The sequence below is a fragment of the Coffea eugenioides genome, chromosome 5, assembly GCF_003713205.1.
Source record: "Coffea eugenioides isolate CCC68of chromosome 5, Ceug_1.0, whole genome shotgun sequence".
NCBI classification, from domain to species: Eukaryota; Viridiplantae; Streptophyta; class Magnoliopsida; order Gentianales; family Rubiaceae; genus Coffea; species Coffea eugenioides.
The window spans coordinates 48869712-48889984 of record NC_040039.1 but is presented as its reverse complement, the minus strand read 5'-3'; the positions used below and the strand labels follow the sequence as shown (position 1 = coordinate 48889984).

Genomic DNA, 20273 nt, shown 5'->3' with positions numbered 1-20273 from the left:
ATGTGGTAGGTACCTGACCTTGTGGCCGGAGATTTCTAACATCACAACCCATTATTAGAGAATGATCATATATTCACATTTCATTGCCCAAGGCAGACTCCTAACTTTTCTGATTATGTCTCGTTATTTGTTTTCTTAGGATCCCCTAAATGTCAGGTTCCGTTTATAGACAAAATTACAAGTTGGCGTCCACGAAACCTGTACCTTAGTTGTCAGTCCTTTCTGAATGATAAAAAAAAAAAGTCATTTTGCCAGCTTTAAACTTGGTAGGTATTTGTATTGGGTATCTAAGAACTCACTCATGCATGGCTGGCAAACTAATCATTCGATCATGTAAAAACTAGAAGTAGCATGTTGGGCTTCAATCCACTAACTCAGTAAAATGCCACCGCAGAGTGCGAGAGGGTGAATTTGGGAGTTGCGAAAATCAGTTCAAGTGGTATTTATTTGCTTAGAGAAGAATATTGTCTAAAACTTCAAGTGGTCGATCGTTGGAAACCAAAAAAAAAAAAAGAAAAAAAGAAATGAAATTCAGTCATTCATCATTCTACAATGGAATGAATCCCGCTAATTCAATCTATTTCTTGTAACTCCAATCCTCATTAGTGCAATGTAGGCGACTAGCCTGTATCCCACAAGCATGATAGCCATTGCAACCACTGATGAGAATAGTCCGTGCGGTCCTATAGACTTGATAGAAGGAAAATCTTCAACCAAACAGGTCTTATTTGCAGCACAAGGATAGGTTTCTCCAGGATTATACTGTGACATGATGAAGAGCTTGTATGCGTACTGGCCTATAGAAACATACTTGATCCATGCTATGAAACTGGGCACATGTTGGACATAATACCCACCAGCAAGAATGAAAGACAGCATAATGACGGACCCGAGTATCGTTGCATTCTTCTGATCCAAAACCAAAGCACCAACAGCAAGTCCTAGACCTTGAGCAACTAATACGGCATATAGTAGAACCAACCAACAACCAAGGAAACTTGCCGCTGTGGCTTTCAGCCCTGCCATCCAATAGGTTATGGTAATAAAAACTGAGGGAAGGACCAACTCCATGGGAAGATCACCTATAGTCCTTGCCATGAAGTACGATGAAAGTCTATACATGCCCGACGCCCTTTCCTTCTCGAGCATCAGGCGCTCTTGAGGGAAGGTGAAGATTGCATTGAAGAGTGGGAAGAATCCCCAGAATCCAGTGTAGAAGAACAAAAGGCCAATCTGCATATTAATTCATGCAAGATTTTCAATAACTCGAAACAAAGCAGTTTGACATGTATGCGCTAAGTCATTACACAGCTTGATTAATCAGATTTTTAAGTCAGTTTTATCTGCATCCCATTTGATTCTACTTCCCTTTGATTTGGTAAATAAACTACTTAAACCACTACAGGGAAAATGTCAATATGTGTTTGATTACGTACATATAGGTGTTGAAAATGATCGTGAATTTGGCTTAGCTAATATGATTAGAGAGAAAAGCCTTACCTGGTCTTGCAAATGGCTGGGGTCAGATTGCCACCACAATAAGCCACATAGGATCGCAACCACCAAGATTTGAACTATCTTGATGCCTGAGAAGGATTCATGCTTTCTTTCCTTCATACCTCTTCTAATTAACACAGAGAATTGTTGCCACCAAGTTGTTGTCCATCGGTTGAACTGCTTTCCTTCTGATACACTGTGTAGGTTATCAGTAGTCTGTTTCAGTTCTATTTGCAAATTCTCTGCTAACTTGGCCTTGTATGCAGACACCAGAGTCTGCTTAATCAAAGCTTGATCATCTCGTGAATCATCTACCGAGACACCTATAAAATCATAGCAGGCATCTTTGGTAATTAGTGAACTATTCAAGAGAAAGAACATATTATCTGTCAATAATAATGACTCAGGAGTGGCTTGATTAAAAATTGAATGCAGAAAAAGAAAATGGTATATTTGAAAATATTCATATGTTAACATCTTGTACCATGGTGAGGTTGCACTCAAAAAAAAAAAGAAATTAATTCACATATGTAGCTAAAACTCCTCAACCAGTATCTTCATCTTGACAACCAGAGTGACAAACCCCAGACTCTACTACATGTTCAGGCACTCTGAAAAGGGGGTGGATGATGTGATCATATCCTCATCAATTGTAACTAGGGAGCCAGATGGATCTAATCACAGATAATTGCTGTAAGTTACAACTCTGCACTACTAACTTAACTATGACACAAAACGATTTTGGAGTTCCCAATTAAATTATACCACATGAAGGCAGAAATTTTGGCTTTGCGCGTTTGAATTTGCTCACGCTTTGTGAAGGAAAAGAGATGTAACTTTAAAACTTATTCTTACACCTAGATATAGTTTAAAATTAAATAATCTTCTCATGTAGTTGAGGATAAAAGATGTGAAGATTTAACTTCGACTTGCTTCTATATATACTACTTAAAAATTTCTACTACTTTATTTGCATTAGAAATCAAACATGACTAAGTGGTTTCTCCAGAAATGGAAGATCTTTTTGTCACTAAGTTATGATCCAAAAACTACCTAACTATTTAGGTGCAGTAGATGAAGAATTTAGGAATAAAACAGAAACAAAAGCAAGGTAAAAAGTTTAAGAATCACGATGAATAGGATACTTTTAGGACATGAAAAGGTTTGCCTTTCATCTGGTAAGTGAAAATTAGTTGTTCCTAAGTAGTATGTTGGTTAGAACGAACAAGAATAAAAAAAATGTATTGTGCTCCGGAGCATGAAGCTCATATTCAACTACAACAGCAGCTTCATACCTCCTATGGGTGCCACTAGTATTACATCCAGAAATTCGGAGGAAAAACAAAATGACGGAAAAAAGATAACGACAGAAGAAGCATAATGATAGTTAAAAATGAGTCCAAACATGCCAAAAAGGAGTAAGCAAGACAAATCCAGAAAAAAAAAAAAGAAAAAAAAGCCTGAGTGATGCAATCATCATGGAACTAGTCTAACAAGTGGATATATCCATCTGCATGTATAATGAGAACATAAGCAGTAAGCATACCATTTGCAAGATCTAGCAAGAAATCTGCAGGATTCATTGAAAACTTTGGCGTGAATCCAACATCACTGAAGTAATCCATGGCATCCATGCCCTTCCCATAATATATAGGATTACCTTCCGATAATACTAAGACCTTGTGAAACAGGTAGAAAAGCCTGCTGGAAGGTTGATGAATTGTCATCACAACTGTCCTCCCTCCATTTGCTAACTCCCCCAATGTCGACACGATCCTCTGAGCAGTTGTGGAATCAAGGCCTGATGTGGGCTCATCCAACAGCAAAAAGCTCGGATTGATAAGCATTTCTTGCCCAATGCTGACTCTTTTTCGCTCACCTCCTGAAACTCCCCTAACAAGACGACTTCCGATTATGCTATTTTTGCACTTTGTTAATCCAAGTTGAGTAATCACAGCCTCAGCACGCATAACCTTCTCCTCTTTAGTAAGAGAATTAGGTAAACGCAGAAGAGCAGTGAAAACTAGAGTTTCATTTACTGTGAGATGAGAATACAAGATATCATCCTGTGTGACAAAGCCAGTGTTTCGCTTCACGACATTGGAGAAAGGCTTGCCATTGTAAGTAATGCTACCACTAAGAGATCCACCAAGTCGACCCCCTAATGCAGTTAAAAGCGTGGTTTTCCCACTGCCCGAAGGTCCTAGCATGGCCAACATTTCCCCTGGCAATACCATGCCTGAAATTCCCTTCAATATCGTTTTCTCTTCAGATTCAGTACTTTTCTTGAACCACCCTTCCTTTTTCACTTTAATCTTGTACACCACGTCCTCAAACTGCACCAATATGCATATCAGGCTAATTAATAAATGGAGCTAACGATCATGATTAGGATGAACAATTTAATACGAATCCCTGCTCAATTCTCATGATTTAATCTAGGAATTATTTTTGTTAATTTTCCACATGGGGTTCGAATCTTTACTGTATCATGTTGCTACTTAGTGTCAGTTACGAAGTCAAAAGATAAAAATTAATGCCATTTACACGTGTGCAGAAGGAGTCGGGCGGAAAGAGTCAACGCATCAGATTTCATTTTCAGGTGGAGGAGCATCAACCTTCCTAGATATAAGTGCACGGGAAGAACAAAAAGGCACATGTCGTTTTGAGGAAAAGCCATAATGCCCAGAACGAAGAAAAGGGTTCTATTACGCCTTAACGCCAAAACACCCCTTCTTGGAAACAAATCTAAAAAGTTCAATTCCATGACCTCAGACGAAAATAAATTGCAAAGTAAATTCTGCTCTTATTATAAAAAGAAAACAACAATGAAGCATCAAATCAAGAATCTGAATGACTCATCCTGTAGAATATAATACAGAAGTTAGTTAGGGTTTAAATGTTGTCCTAGGGACCCGAACAGAGGTGTATTGGAGAGAAAAAAACAAAACCTGACTTTTATATACTTACTTTATTTAGTTTAAAACACAAAAATTTATTGTGCCCTCAAGAGAAATTAATTCAACATGGATCAGAATGATTAATAATAATTAAAAAATACCTTCAATGTAACCGGACGATTAGCTTTCTCAAAGATGGCGGCGGCGCAACGCTTTTGCTGGCCTGCACTTCCATTTGGTTGTGGTGCCTCTACGTCCGCCATCTCCTGTTCCATGAGCCCTTTTTTTTTTTTTTAAACCACACTATTTCAATCTGCCGGCACCGTTCAACTATAAAACTCAATCTGTTCACTCTCTACTCCTTCTCTACTGAGAAAGAGGTGCAAATACAATGAGTGAAGTCAGCAAAACACTGCATAAAACTATAAATATATATGATCTAGAGGATTTAAATAATAATAATGGGAAAATCTACATATCAAAACATCTCTTTGAATTCCCTCCCTTCTCTGCATGAGCGACAACACCCACGTAAGATCAAAAAAAAAAAAGAAACCTGTATTGTATTGTTTTCCAACTTTTTTCGTCTTTGATATCAATAATGTTGCTTTGCAGATACAATAAATGATTATAGTGCTAGCTTTGAAGCAGTGTAGCCTTGAAAGAAGAAATAAGTGTAGGCGTAAAAAATTCCTGTGTGTGAGATTTAATGTGTCATGCAAGAAAGATGAGAGGGGGACTTGGGCGGTTTTGGGTAATTGTTTCGTTGATATATGTGAAAGAGTTATAAGGTTATCAAAACTTTGAGCTATTCCCAACTCCTTACTTATTGCCGTGGTTATGGAGACTCCGCGTTCGCATCTTTCTTTTTCCAACCCTTTTTTTTTTTTGTCATTCATTCGGTTCTTCTCTCTTCTTATAATAGCAGTCTCCGTCTCTCTTGCTAAGTTGCTAGCTGGATTTCATATTCTTTCTGGGACTTGGGAAACCTTTAAATGCTTGTTTGGTTTTGCCGTATTGGAATACAAATGTTGTTGAACTATGACATCTTCTTCTCATATGCTTCACGTGTACGCTGTACCTTTTTGTAGCCAGATGGGAGTTCAACATTTTTAGGACTCATTTTGTTTCTTTTTATTCTACTTTTGGAACGTGTAAACGAAGAATGAGAAAAATAAAAATAAAAATAAAAATAGAATTATTATGTCACGACCCCCAAAAAAAAAAAAAATTCCTAAGCTGCATTGAACTAAATCCAAACTTTTTGGAAGTTCTAATTTCTTGGCATTCTAATAAGCTCAAATGCATTGCTATCCTGCTATCATATTCATGGGGCCAAGGAACAAGGAAAGACGGAACGAATGATCTTTTTGTTTTTCCCATTTCCTAGGAGAATTTTGAGATAGGGATTTTCCTATGGTCCAAGCCCCTGTCATGTTTGGTCATGAATTTCTTAAGTCTGGTTTGAAGTGATTGTTTGGTTTTTTTTTTCTTTGTTATACAAAAGGAGAAATATGGTAACTGTCTAGGAAAAACAAGAAGAGTTCGAGCCTTTCAAATCCTAAAATTAATGGGAATTAGAGAGTCAAGTAGAATATCTTTTTTTTTTAAAGCTAAATCAGAAATTGAGCAATAAATTTGTAACTAAACATGGCAAAATTTTCTTGCAACAAGAAATATCTTACCTTGTACTCTCCTCAGAGTTTCACCCTAATTTAAGATGCACTCTGCCATATGTTATTCCACCTTTTATAGTAGTAGTAACATTTAAGAGGTATTCCAAATTGTAAAATATTTGGTAGATGAGCATGTAATGCATGATACCGCATGTACGAATGCTGATTTACTTGGTTTTTATGAAGTGTTGACCATATCCTCTTTTATAGGAAAGAACTTGATATCAACAAGGACTTCTGTAGCATTATCATTTACTACACATTAGCGATCACCTTATCATGACATGTATACATCACACAATAGTTGTATAACATGATCGTTTCTAAGCACCAAAATTAAATAAAGGGTTATTATTACTTTACCCCCTTAACGTTCGGTGCCACTATCAATTTCCCCCTTAACGTTATCTTTTAGTCACTTTACTCCCAAGACTAACGCACAAAAATAACGGAGTTTGTTAATTAAAGTGAAAAGACAAGTTTAACCCTTAAAGTTATTATCACTTTACTCCCATAAACTATAGCCTCATTATCAGTTTACCCCATAGAGTTATTTTTTGAGCAATTTATCCCACCATTAAACCAACTTAGTAAGTTAAAAAACTTTAGAAGAAAGTACCCTCCTCTTTGTATAATAAAAACAATAAAAAATTTTGAGTGGCTTTTTTCCTCTTTAGTATCAAGAAAAAAAAGTCAAAGTATTAATCTATTTCTTCTTGGTAATCTTATTAAAATTACAAAAAAAATAGAAAGATGGGTAGGGGGAGGGGGAGAGAGAGAGAGAGAGCTCAATTCTTTTTTTAAAAATACAAATAAAAAAGATTTAAAATACTTTTATTATTTTAAAATTATTTCACTTTACTGTTTACCACCAGATTTCAATCTTAATCCCAACAACCTTAAATTAATATAACAATGTTAGACTTTTTAAATATTTTTCTTCACAAAATCTAATTTTCTGTTTTCTTCTTTCTTGTCTCTTTTTCTTTTCTTAGTATTAATAAGTGTGAAAAAAGAAATTTGAGAAAATCCTTTTATTTTTATATTTTTGGATCTGTTAAAGTGAAAAAAAAAGAATAATAATCATTCCAACTTTTTTATTTTTAATTATATATATAAGGGTAAATATATTTAAAATTTTTTGACCATATTAGTTAGATTAACAATGAAGTCAAATGCTTAGAAAATAATGTTAGGAATTAAAGCAATTATATCACTATAATTTAAAGGAATAAAGTAATAATAACAATGTAGTAATGCTATAGAATAAAATGATATTTTGGTCCAAAATTTCTTAACATGTTGAGTTGAATTACTTATGGGGGGTAAAGTAACTAAAAAATAATATTAGGAGGTAAACTGACAGTAGTGATATAGTTTAAGGGGGGTAAAGTGATAATAACTAGGGATGGCAACGGGGCGTCCCCCGCCCCCCGCCCCGTTGCCTATTAGTTCCCCCCGTCCCCCGCCCCGTCCCCCGTTTCCTGCTCCCCCCGCCTTGCCCCGCTTCCCTCGCGGGGTTAATAAAATTTTATTATATAATTTTATTATAATTAAATTTTAATAAATAATCAAGTACTAAAATATCAACACATCACCAAATTATTATTCATTGTAATTTTACAATTGAAACTCATAAAAACAATCAAACAGAAGTTATTTGAATACAATCCAATATGATGAAATAAATATAACTAAAATAGTCAAGTTTTCACTTTTAGTACAAATGCAATCACTAATTCTTTATTGTGTTTGTGCTTTTTTTTGAGAAAAAAGTGTTATTCTATTAAGTGTAATTAGAAATTTAGTATAAATGTATTAGTAAATTTAGTATAACTAATTAATAAATTCTATTAGTAGACATGCATAATTATTCATATAATTGATAATATCAATTATATTACATAAACTAATATACATTATATAATACATCTAACTAATAATATCATTATCATAAGTTTATAACTAATTAACTTACATATTATATATATTTATATATATATATTTTTTGTTTTGCGGGTGGCGGGGCGGGGGGATGGGGCGGGGGTATACTCCCCCGCCCCCGCCCCGTTTCTAAGCGGGGGGAAATAATTCCCCCCCGCCCCCGTCCCAACCCCCGCCCCGATAGCCCCCCGCGGGCTAATAATAACCCTTAAATAAATAAACAAAAGGAAATTAAGATAGGAGTACATAAAAAAAAAAATGGGGTACGAAAGTATATCAATATTAATAACAAGTATTCTGTCAAATGTTGAGGGGACTTTGAAGGCATTGTCAGCTACCGAGCTAGAAGCTTTTGGAGAAATTATCATCCATTCTTTTCACAACAAATTTAGTTTGGGAAAGAAGGATTGAATTCATACCCAGGAGCAGTAAAATCACATTTTAATCGTTAATGAGACACTAAAAAACCTTGACTGTATTGGGGTTTATTTAATGATAATGCTGGTTCCAAAAAAGGATTCACCATGCTAGGAATGCACCTAAATACTCTAAAATTTAGTTACTCCACTTTTTGAGCAAAAGAATTGGTGAGTTAAAGACTTCGATTCGACAAACAAAGCATGGTTTAGTTGGTAAGATACTCGTAATAAAAAATTTATGAGTTTGAGTCATCACACGGGTAAATGGAGAGTCACTATTGATTCTCTTAAAAAAAAAAGAAAAAAAGGGGGAAAAAAAAAGACTTAGCATTCTAGCAAATATTCCAAGTCAAACAGAAAAGGGAATGGCCAAATAACCCCTTGTCTAATAGTACTGGCTAGATTTGCATAATTAGAAAGGAGTGAATTTTGTGTATACTGATTAAATTATTATGTACACTGACGAAACCAATAACTGGAGACCAAAGTTAATATATACATTATGACCGTTTGGTTCATGACATATGTATTAAAAAAAGTTATTTGGACGTGACATGTATTTTGTGTGATATACACAATCTTCTGTATTGTTGGGCCTACCAAAATAATTCTCATTTTTTCGGCCTGATTGCCCTGCAGGTGAAAAAATGAATCATCTAAATTTTTCCGAAGCCCAACAGACTGCTGGCATTTAGCGGCCATTTCAAAACTTTATTCTTGCCGACATAGTCCAAGTCGGCTGGGCAAATTCATGAGGCACATAGTCAAGTAGGCCTATTGATAGGGCTTACAGGATCAGGCTTTGACAAAGCAAGGCTCATGAGATTTTTGCAGTCAATTTTGTGTGAACATGGTGGAAGAGAAGAACCCATTTTGCTATGATGACAACATAAACGGCGTGTTCTAAACTGATTTTTTTTAAAAAATCTTTTAAGCTTCGCTTTCAGAATATTAATTATTTGCTATTGTCAATTATTTCTTCTTCCTGCTTTTGACTTTTTAAAAGTTTTAAAAAAAAACTCAGAATAGAAAAATTACAAAAAAAATTTCATTTTTAAAGCATAATATTTCTTTTTAATCAACTAAGAACAAATCTGGAGGCCCTTAAAATCCAATTGGCTGTACGTGAGTTCTCTGTGGATTCCGCTTAGATTTAACGGACGTAACTTTCGAATGTTTTTAATCTAATTGTGTGCGTGTGTGAGTTTATTCTGTTTCGGAAAAAAGAGGCCCGTGAATCCCAACTAGCTCACCCTCTGTCCACCATGTGATGCTTCTCGGGGTTGTTTACACTTTTTGTGATGTGATGTATGTGAGATAAAAAGATATTGGGAAGATAAAAAGGTGTATTGGAAATTGTAAAGATGATGTAAGCAAATAAAATTGGGAAAATATGAAGCAATCCAAACAAACCGACGTAGTCTGATTCTCTTTCCTATAGACCGAATCCCCATCAACCAAATCACATAAACAAAAGTACTTATTTTAGTTATATTCTCGCACAATACAATTATTGATCCTTGAATACCTTTTTAAGTTCATCACTACTAGTAGTTTTATTCCTTAACGCTTGATCTCTTACTGGTACTCGTAAACGTGCTTGTAGAATTTAGGAAAAATGATATTTTGTTACGGGGTGGAGTTTTTACCGTTTCTGGTTAAGAAGGCGATTGTTGAATTTAGACCCTCATAATAAATAATTAGTGTATTTTCGGGTAGGGTGTCAATGGGTCTAGTTTGGACCCGGACCCAATTCAAAATCCGATAATATATTCTGAGTTTGGGTTGAAAAATAATTCTGCTATCTAGATCCGATCCCGTACCCATTTATTCCAACAAAAAACGGGTCAGATACGAAATGTAAGATTTCGACTGGGATCCGAACAATATATTAATAATTATAAAATATAAATATTTCTAAATATATTCTTTTACCAAATTAGCAATTTAGTAATGACTTTGTAGATTGATTTGTAGTTAGTTTTGGATTGACTATTGCGAGTTATTTGTAGTTAGTTTTGTAATTTGATTTATTTAAGTTTGGAGATTGGATTTATGATTGGTTTTGGATTTGATTTTTAGAATATTTAAGTTTCCATCTTTTCTTTTCGAGTAGACTCGAATCCGACTTGGAACACGTTGAACCCGATTCCAGAATTCTTAAGATCAAGATCCGTCGAATATATAGATTGAGTTCGAACCTACTATATAAAAATGGGTCTGAATTCAAAATTTTCAATTTCGATCCGAAACCGGCCGGTTGACACCCTATTTCCTAGGAAGGACTCTATCTATTCACAGTCGTCTGTTGAGCCAAAACAAAAAACAAAAAACAAAAAATGCACTCGGCAGTTGGCGCCGGCCATTCCCAATATTAATTCTCATTGATATCATCCGCCGATTAAACTGATAACACGGCCAATCAGCATCATTGGACAGGTACCCTCAATGATTAAATTTAACATGTTTGTACTTGTTGACTTTGTTGGTACTTAAGAATAAACAATCCTTAATCCGTATGCCTGACGGCAGCACGCAACACAACAACATAACCAACCTTCACGTTTACGTTAACTGTGTATGACCTTGGCCACCATTTTTATCCGGAACGGATGCCTCATGCCGGTGGCGTTGTTATATTGTTTGGTGCATAATCATAATACGTGAGCAAAATACATCACATATATTCACTACGATATTATAATAAATAAATATGTATAATAACGAGATCGAATAACATGTAACACAATTACATCGGCACTCAATCCTTTAAAATCAACGAACCTTGTTAAGTTTCCGTAATGTTTTCTATAATTTGTTTAAACCCTTTATCAATTTCTCTAATATTTGCCTTCAGTAATCAATATCTTTTGAAACAAATCTTCATTCTCATGACAAATAAAAGATAGTATGTCTGAGTAGGTAACAGGCATTTTCATGGGATGAGGAGCGATCTTCTCAAGTGCCAATTTGACTTCTTGTTACTACTTTTTATACAACGTCCAGTCCAACACTGAATTTTCAGAACCCACATCGCACTCGAATAATCAACCGATGAAAATTACCACTATCTTGTCATCTTCCTGCTTTTGGCTCTTCGTATTGCTGAATTCTGCAAATCCTTGTGCAACGGTGTTTTACAAAGGAGGCAATGAAAAAACAGAGGAGCTTGAAGACGTCAAAAGATCACATTTCCCGGGTGGCTTTCTCTTTGGTGTCGCCACTTCTTCATATCAAGTATATATATGCGTATTTCTACCCCCTTTCTGCATTTGTCTGCATTTTTTGGTAATGTTTCTCTATGCAGTCCTGTTGAAATTTGCTTGTTGTGACACTCTACCAATGGTTTTAGATTGAGGGTGCGATTCTCGAAGATGGAAAGGGCCTCAGTGACTGGGATGTTTTTGTGCACAAAAATGGTAATTAATAGTGACATTTTCAACTGCTTTCTTACAAGTATTTGCTTTTGGAAAGAATTTTGAAATTTCTAGTTTGTTTCAAATATGTTTTAGGTAATGTAGAGAATGGAGACACTGGAGATATAGCCACTGACCATTACCATCATTACATGGTACCAAGTTGCCGACTCTACCACTGTGCTTTCTTTTTACTTTATTCATGGACCATAACATTTTTACATGAATGAAACGAAGACGTAATATTAACGTATTTAACTATTCAAACGATATAAAGTTTGTTGTTTTTGAATCATAATAGGAAGATATAGAGATGATTCATTCTCTGGGGGTGGATGCTTACCGGTTCTCCATTTCCTGGCCAAGAATCCTCCCAAGTACGTTGTTTTTCTTTCAAGTTACAACCCCTCCTCAGGACACTTCCCATTTTTCTCCGTGTGATAGAGACTCGAGATGATTCTTTGGGTAATTGGGCAGATGGAAAACTCGGTGATGTTAATGCTGCTGGAATCATGTTTTACAATAGTATAATTGATAACCTTCTGGTCAGAGGTACTAACCAAACATCAGATGTTCATTGCATTCTTAATCTCTCCTTTACTGCTACTGTCTTAGAGGTCCAAGTAATTTGTCCAATACATTGGCAGGAATCCGGCCATTTGTGACGATTCACCATGGTGATCTGCCCCAAGTGCTTCATGACAGATATGGTGGCTGGCTCAGTCCTCTGATTCAGTATGTTGAACTTTTATTCTGATTGTGGATTTTGTGTGAAAGGTAACTGTTGTAAATAATAAGAACTAACTTTGGTGTGTATGTGATGCATTAGGGATGATTTTGTCCATTTTGCTGAAACATGTTTCAAGAATTTTGGCGATCGGGTGAGGTATTGGGTCACCATCAACGAAGCAAATTTGGTTTCAGAATTTGCCTACGAAATGGGAATATTTCCACCAGGCCACTGCTCCCCTCCTTTTGGCAACTGTTCGAAGGGCAATTCAGATACTGAGCCCCTGACTGCAATGCATAACATGTTACTTGCACATGCCAAGGCTTCGAAACTCTACCGTGAGCAGTTTCAGGCAAGTGGTTGGTTGGCGATATCATCTTCTCTCCGCATCCCTTAGTTTTTAGAGGATTATGCAGCTCACTTCTGTTGTTTTGGCTACACGAAATCTGATGCAGCCCAAACAGGGTGGTGTAATCGGCATTGTGGTCAACGCATTTATGTACGAGCCATTAACTGATGATGAGCGCGACAAGGAAGCTGCAAATAGGGCTTTGGCTTTTAATGTGGCTTGGTGAGTTCTGCAATCACAATCAGTTGTACCTTTTGCCCTGCCAGCCTCCAATCCATGCAACTTTTTCCTTTCGTTTGATCAAAGCTTCATTGGCTTTAATATTTGACATAATGAATCATGCCTTTTGCCCTGAAATAGATTGAAATTGTCGACTTGTCACGCTTCAATTGTAATTGTATACACACAGGAATCTCGATCCTCCAGTGTTTGGTGATTATCCTCCAGAGATGCGTCGCTATCTCAGGAATGAGTTACCCAAATTCACGTCCGAGGAAAGACTGCTCATCAGGGACAGCATCGACTTCCTCGGATTAAACCACTACGGAACTCTTTATGCTAAGGACTGCGCACGATCGAGTTGTGCCTGCTCCGGATCTGCGTGTGTGGCCGGTGGAGACCGTGCCATCCGGGGCTTCGTGTCTACTACTGAAGAGCGTGACGGTTTTTTGATTGGGGAACCAGTAAGAGAATTTTCAATTGATTTGTTTCATTAAAAATATGAGTATCAGATTCAATTGATTGTAGCGCTATGAGAATAAGATAGCAACTTCCTGACGTGTTTGTTATGTTTTTAAACAGACAGGGTTGCCAATATGCTATGTTGTACCAAGAGGAATGGAAGAGCTTGTGGATTATGTAAAGAACAGATACCATAACAAGCCTATATTTATTACTGAGAATGGTAAACTTATACTATGAGGAAATATCTAGGATCCAGAAGATTACGAGTGTTTGGTTGTTTTCAGAAGATTTTGACTCTTGCTTTTATGCTTTTTTCGCCATTTCCAGTTCGAGGGGGGGTGTTATTAAGATTCTGGAGTGCAAATTGCACGAAGTTTTCTTGAGTTCTATATGCTGTCCCAACAACTACCATTACGGAATCTTACATAATAATAATAATGTTTCACCATTTGTGGAATCTTGATTCCAACTTATCTACAGGTTATTCTCCACCGCAGCAAGAAGATCAACTTGATGACCTGCTGGATGATAAGCGGATTGAATATCATAAAGCATACCTTGCATCCTTGGCTCGAGCCATGAGGTGAGACTGAGATTGTTCCTGTGACATCCATTTATCCCGGCATTAAATCTGGACGATTCTAATCCAATTACGAGACGATATACAGTCTTCTTCTAATCTAGAAATTATCTATCATCTTTGCCTTGCCACTTTGTTTCTTTAAGATAAGAACATAGTATCAAGCTTCCAACTATTCATCTCATCATGATCCTCAGGCAAGGGTATAAAGGGGCATTTCAACAAATTTACATGAGCTCTTGCACGATAAGGATCCATTCCTCTCGCATTTACCTTTACAGTTATCATTATTAGTTTTTTTTTCTTGATGTTTTCACTTGTACTAGTAGTATATCATCTTCTGATGGAAAATTGATCAAATTATTTACGAATTTTGTTTTGACAGAAACGGCGCCGACGTGCGGGGATATTTTATTTGGACATTGATGGATGATTTTGAATGGACGCTTGGCTATGGTGTAAAATTTGGACTTTGCTCCGTGGATCGTACGACGTTGAATCGAACACCTCGATCCTCTGCTGAGTGGTACAGAAATTTCCTCAGGAAATCACCTAGCTCCAATAATAATAATACGGAGCGGAGACCCACATTTTCATTTATTTAGGAGTAAAAGTAGGTGGAGCTGATGGGTGACGGATTCCACACTATTTTCTGCTCTCCATATTTCCGTCCGTCCATCTTTGATCGATTCTTTGTTTGGACAGTGAATTATTTATCAAAATATATATATGCTTATATCATCAATTTATTTTTTAATTACTTTGTTATTACACATATATTATATCAAAAAAGTATTATAATATATATATTTTTAAAAATTATTCCAAATATTCTACTATCCGAACACACTTGTCTGCATGTGTGTGTGTTTATATGTGTTACTTACTTAAAATCAATAGTGAAGAATTAGAATATAAGTTGAAACTATGCCTCACTCCAATTTCTGGACTCTTGCACTTACATTTCTCGCGAAAGATCGAACTTATCGGCCCAAAAGTAATTTTTTTGAATATGGTGAATTTATAAAACAAGGAAAAAGCAAAAGTTGCACATATCAAATTGTGAATTACTCTGACAATTCAATCCTTTTTTAACAAATTTCTCACATGAATATATATATATATATATATATATATATACACATGAATATATAAAATTATTATTTTATCTTTTATTGAATTATTATGCACGGATCAACATACTCGTTTTAGTACCCTTGGCTCGTAGGTGGCGGATATCAAAAGCAACAACGTTCAATTATCTATCTCGGACTGTCGAACATAAAGTTTGTGTCCAGACATGATGGCGAGCTCGGAATTACATGTTCTAGGAAAATTTTTCGTACGATTGCTGTTTGATTTCGAACTTAATAAAAGTGACTTTAGAAGGATTTGATCTCTCCAAATACGATGTGTTCGCTAGAAGGATTTGATGAGTCGGGACTGGGCTCAAAAAGCTTTCACTTAAAAATATCCAGATCTCCTACCAAAAAAAAAAAAAAAAAAAAAAATTCCAGATCTGAGATGCTGATGGTTGTCCCGCCTGGGGCCTGGTCGCCTGCTCTAATCAATGCTTTTTATCAGCTCTATTCAGAACTTGTGACATTTCCTTTTGGTTCTTTTTTTTTTTTTTTGGTCAAACTCCTTTTGGTTCATACTCCCTAAAAGAATTGATTGATTTACTCATAACTCAAAAACATCAATGTATATAAAAGTAGTGATTTGCAATACACAGAAACGAAAAAGTAAATCATGAAAGTCAGCTCTGCGTTGTCCTCACTCGTCTTTCTGCTGCTACTACTACTCACGTCTGTGCTGGATTTTGTTCCAAATATCATTGTTGAAGGAGGGGAAGAGAATGCAGAACAAGCAGAAGATGTCGAAAGGTCACAATTCCCAGATGGGTTTCTCTTTGGTGTTGCCACTTCTTCCTATCAAGTATGCATCCCATGCTACTTTTGCTTCATTTGCTCTGATTTCTTAGTAAAGCATGTTCGCTCTGTTTCTCCCAGAATTAGCTGAATAGAGAGTACTTGTTTGATGCCAATGCTTTAGGTTGAGGGTGCAGTTCATGAAGATGGTAGGAGTCTCAGTAACTGGGATGTTTTTGCCCATACCAAAGGTAAACTGCAAGATAGTACTCTTATTCTGTGTTACTTCTGATTTGCCATTACATTTAACTATTCAGTTTGTACTTTCCTTTAACTTCTTTTAGGCAATATAGAGAACGGAGATAATGCAGATATAGCTGACGACCATTACCATCGTTGCTTGGTACCAAATTTAGTCTGTTTTCTTGTTTCTCTCTTGTATGGATCCTTAACTACTTGCATTCTTATTATTAACTAGGAAAGAGTAATAGCCTTGAAATAGTGATTTGAAGAAGTTTGTATCCTTTTCTGTACTATTGCAGGAAGACATTGAGATTATGCATTCTCTTGGGGTGGATTCTTACCGTTTCTCAGTTTCATGGGAAAGAATTCTGCCAAGTAGGTATCTTTTCTTTTTAATATATATTTATGTTGGGCATCTGCGTTCCTTGATGAGTATAAACTTTTTGCGGTTGGACAGGAGGGAAATTTGGTGATGTTAACCCTGCTGGAATCTTGTTCTACAACAAAATAATTGACAATCTGTTGCTTAGAGGTAATCTGCAAAAGCTTCGGCACCTTCGCTTGACCCACCCATCCCGCCCCACCCACTTTTATTCTGTCACTTCTGACTCAAAATGTTAAAATGTAGGCATTGAGCCATTCTTGACAATACACCATCATGACCTTCCCCAAGAGCTTATGGACAGATATGGGGGTTGGCTTAGCCCTCTGATCCAGTATGTTGGTTTGTTTCTCTCTGGTTGTTGAATTATTTTCAGAAGTTAATGCCGTCTGTGAGCAAAATTTTGGGTATATGCATTAGGGAAGACTTTGTCCGTCTTGCTGAGGCATGTTTCAAGCATTTTGGTGATCGGGTAAGGTACTGGATCACCATCAATGAACCGAACTTGGTCTCAGAATTTGCCTATGAGAGGGGAAAATATCCTCCAGCTCGTTGCTCGCCTCCTTTCGGCAACTGTTCTGCTGGTAATTCAGATGTTGAGCCGCTGATCGTAATGCACCACATGTTACTGGCACATGCCAAGGCTGTCAAGCTATACCGTGAGCAGTTTCAGGCAAGTAGAGTCAGTTGAGTGCATTGGTAATTGCAGATATACTAGTTTTCCTGTATTGACTACCATAACCTTATTCCTGTTGATGCAGCCCAAACAAGGTGGGACTATAGGGCTTGTTGTAAGCACACATATGTACGAACCATTAACTGATGACGAGCTTGACAGAGAAGCAGCAAGTAGGGGTTTGGCCTTCTATGTGGGTTGGTAAGTGTTGATGGATGATCAGGAATTAATATGAACGGTATGCATGCAAAGTCTATATGCCTTGCAAGGTGGAGCACTGACAGCTTTAGACTGCACTTGAACAAGTCTCTTTCTGTTCCAAAATATCCTGGGATCTATGCAGAAAAGCTTTTAAATTGTTTTCGTAAACTGTATATGTTGTGTCGGAGAAGTATAATACCTCTCATTTTATCTGATGGTTAGTATACTATACATACAACTGGCGGGAGTATTTTTTTTTTTCGCAACGATAGATATCCTATAACCTACTCTAGCCTAATTTAAGGGAAGGGGTAAGGGGAATGGTCAACTAAAACCAGCCACATATTGTGACAAATTTTTGTGGGAGGCGGGGGGTTGAACCTCTGACTTCCAGCATCACCATTAAGGTGATGACCACTGGACCAAATGGCCAGCGGCAACTGGCGGGAGTAAGTGGTTAAAATTATCCAATTGAGAGTGTGCAGTTTTACTCTCATTGCCTCCGTACTGGCCTTTCTAATTTGCAGATGGACCGAGGCCTTGTTAGCATTATTGAGAAGCATGTGTTGTACTCACATCACCTTATATTTAATTTTTTGCAAAACAGGAGTTTTGATCCTGTAGTTTTTGGTGATTATCCTCCGGAAATGCGTCGCTACCATGGGAGTGAACTACCAACATTCACATCAGACGAGAGACAACTCATGAGAGATAGTACTGACTTCCTCGGACTAAATCATTATGTAACTCTATATGCTAAGGATTGCATCCATTCTAGTTGTACCTGTTTTGTTCCAAGCTGTTTCCCGGGTGGAGACCGCGCTATTCGAGGCTTTGTGTCTACCACTGGATTCCGGGATGGTGTTGCAATAGGGGAACCGGTATGAACGTGATTCTGCCTGACTTATAATCAATAATATCTGTTGTTTATTTCACTACACCAACAAGTTATTTCTTTTCCAACTTTTAAGGTGTAAGTTTCTTCTTTCTAGCAGACTGGGAATCCTCGATTTTTTGTTGTTCCAAGAGGAATGGAAGAAGTTGTGGACTACATTAAGGAGAGATACCATAACAAGCCTATGTTTATCACTGAGAACGGTGAATATATTCTTTTAAGATGCTCTTGGATCCAAATTTATGTAGCACGCTCGCTATGTTTTTTGCATCTTCTATTTTTGTTCTTCTGGCAAATAAAACATTTTCCCGTCTTCTGCATACCCTGACCTGAATATGCGGGTAGAGTTGTTCCAGCTAAAATTTGCAGATGGACTGAAGTGGGATTGTTAAACCTTCCTAATATTTTTCAGGCTGCCATAAATAAGTTTTGAGTATGGTGTCTCATGAAATAAGTTGTCATGCCACATGAGGCCATAAAGTCAATCGGTGGAACACTTTTAGGCAAACAAAGAACTAATATATTTATGAAAATCTTAGCAGACAAGAAGTGATAGTTCCAAATTACCTCCAGGTTATGCTTCACCAAAAGGCCAGCAAGTTGTTGATTTGCAGCACGACATCAAGCGTGTAGCGTATCATAAATCATACCTTTCAGCCTTGGCTCGAGCAATCAGGTGATTCTTCCTCCTCTGATTTGTTCACAGAGTTCTGGTGTAGTTTTTTGTTGGCAGGCAGAAAATGCAGGAGTTGTGTTTTACTGTTTGATCCTGCATTAATCTAAATATGGTCGATTCCTGTCCCATGATACGACAATAGCTTTGCTTTTCTTTCTTTGGTGCTAATTTTCCAATTAGAAGCCATGATATGCATCTTTTCTTGGAACGAGGCAGAATGACATTTCTAAGGATTGTTGTAACCTCTAGGGAAAAAAAAAAAAATCATCCTAAACATTCACCTTTATAGTGATCATTAGCAATGCAATTCTCTCACTTGCATCTGGAATGAGAGATGGCTTCTTCGATTGTAGAAATGGAGCTGATGTGCGCGGCTATTTCATATGGAGTTTGATAGACAATTTCGAGTGGACAGATGGTTATGACATAAAATTTGGGCTTTATGCCGTAGATCGTGTCACGATGGATCGAATTCCGAAGTCCTCTGCTAAATGGTATCGAGATTTCCTCCACAACATTAGCTTCAATCATCAGGAGCCAAGAATTGCAATTCCATTTAGTAGTGCCGATGGCTTTCTGCCCAATATAAAGAATGGTACTGCAGAAATGGCATGATTCCATCTTTGGAGTCATCTTAGCCAGTATCCTTTTATCTGATCTTATGGTTGTTCTGAGTTCGTGTTCCTTCAATAATTAAACTGATTTCTATAATCTTAGCATTAAATTTATGTCAAGCAAAAAGGAAGGAAACAGGATATAAGCGAGAGTTCTAGACGTATGATACATATATAAAATTTATATTTGAGATTTAAGTTTTGCACATGCGATATGTATTTAATGTTGTTGATATATATATATATATATATATAGGAAAATTTTAGGGAATGAACAATTCCAGATCATCTTCGGCAAAGGACAAGCAACTCATCATTAAGATTAACAAACAAAGAAAAAGAGACGCACCTTTTTCTTTCTATAGCGGCCGCGTGCTATTATTACTTGTCGGCAGTGGTGTTGCTGGAAGGTCACCAAGAAAAGGAACGATGCTTTAAAGATCCGTAGTCCGATATAGCCACATTATCAACAATTCATATTACATTAATAATCTGCCTTGTTATCATCAATTGATGTTTC

At 36.7% G+C, this 20273-nt stretch overlaps 3 protein-coding genes across 3 annotated transcripts; 2 read left to right on the top strand and 1 right to left on the bottom strand.

The window, feature by feature from the left end:
- Nucleotides 1-567: 567 nt before the first annotated feature.
- Nucleotides 568-4672, bottom strand: LOC113771934 (ABC transporter G family member 9). Its single transcript, XM_027316481.1, has 4 exons — nt 4559-4672; nt 3044-3833; nt 1501-1820; nt 568-1233 (listed from the first exon to the last, which is right to left on the bottom strand). The coding sequence occupies exons 1-4, from the start codon at nt 4670-4672 to the stop codon at nt 568-570; spliced, it is 1890 nt and encodes a 629-aa protein (XP_027172282.1).
- A 6749-nt stretch (nt 4673-11421) lies between these two features.
- On the top strand, nt 11422-14917 carry LOC113772119 (beta-glucosidase 18-like). Its single transcript, XM_027316679.1, has 12 exons — nt 11422-11673; nt 11789-11855; nt 11949-12007; nt 12154-12229; nt 12330-12404; nt 12500-12587; nt 12682-12934; nt 13038-13153; nt 13341-13614; nt 13733-13835; nt 14096-14198; nt 14581-14917. The coding sequence occupies exons 1-12, from the start codon at nt 11491-11493 to the stop codon at nt 14798-14800; spliced, it is 1617 nt and encodes a 538-aa protein (XP_027172480.1). The 5' UTR covers nt 11422-11490; the 3' UTR covers nt 14801-14917.
- Nucleotides 14918-15810: 893 nt separating this feature from the next.
- LOC113770591 (beta-glucosidase 18-like) lies at nt 15811-19959 on the top strand. Its single transcript, XM_027315101.1, has 12 exons — nt 15811-16133; nt 16251-16317; nt 16411-16469; nt 16609-16684; nt 16767-16841; nt 16938-17025; nt 17112-17364; nt 17453-17568; nt 18176-18449; nt 18564-18666; nt 19037-19139; nt 19493-19959. Exons 1-12 carry the CDS (start codon nt 15948-15950, stop codon nt 19752-19754), a joined length of 1662 nt encoding a protein of 553 aa, XP_027170902.1. The 5' UTR covers nt 15811-15947; the 3' UTR covers nt 19755-19959.
- Nucleotides 19960-20273: the final 314 nt, after the last annotated feature.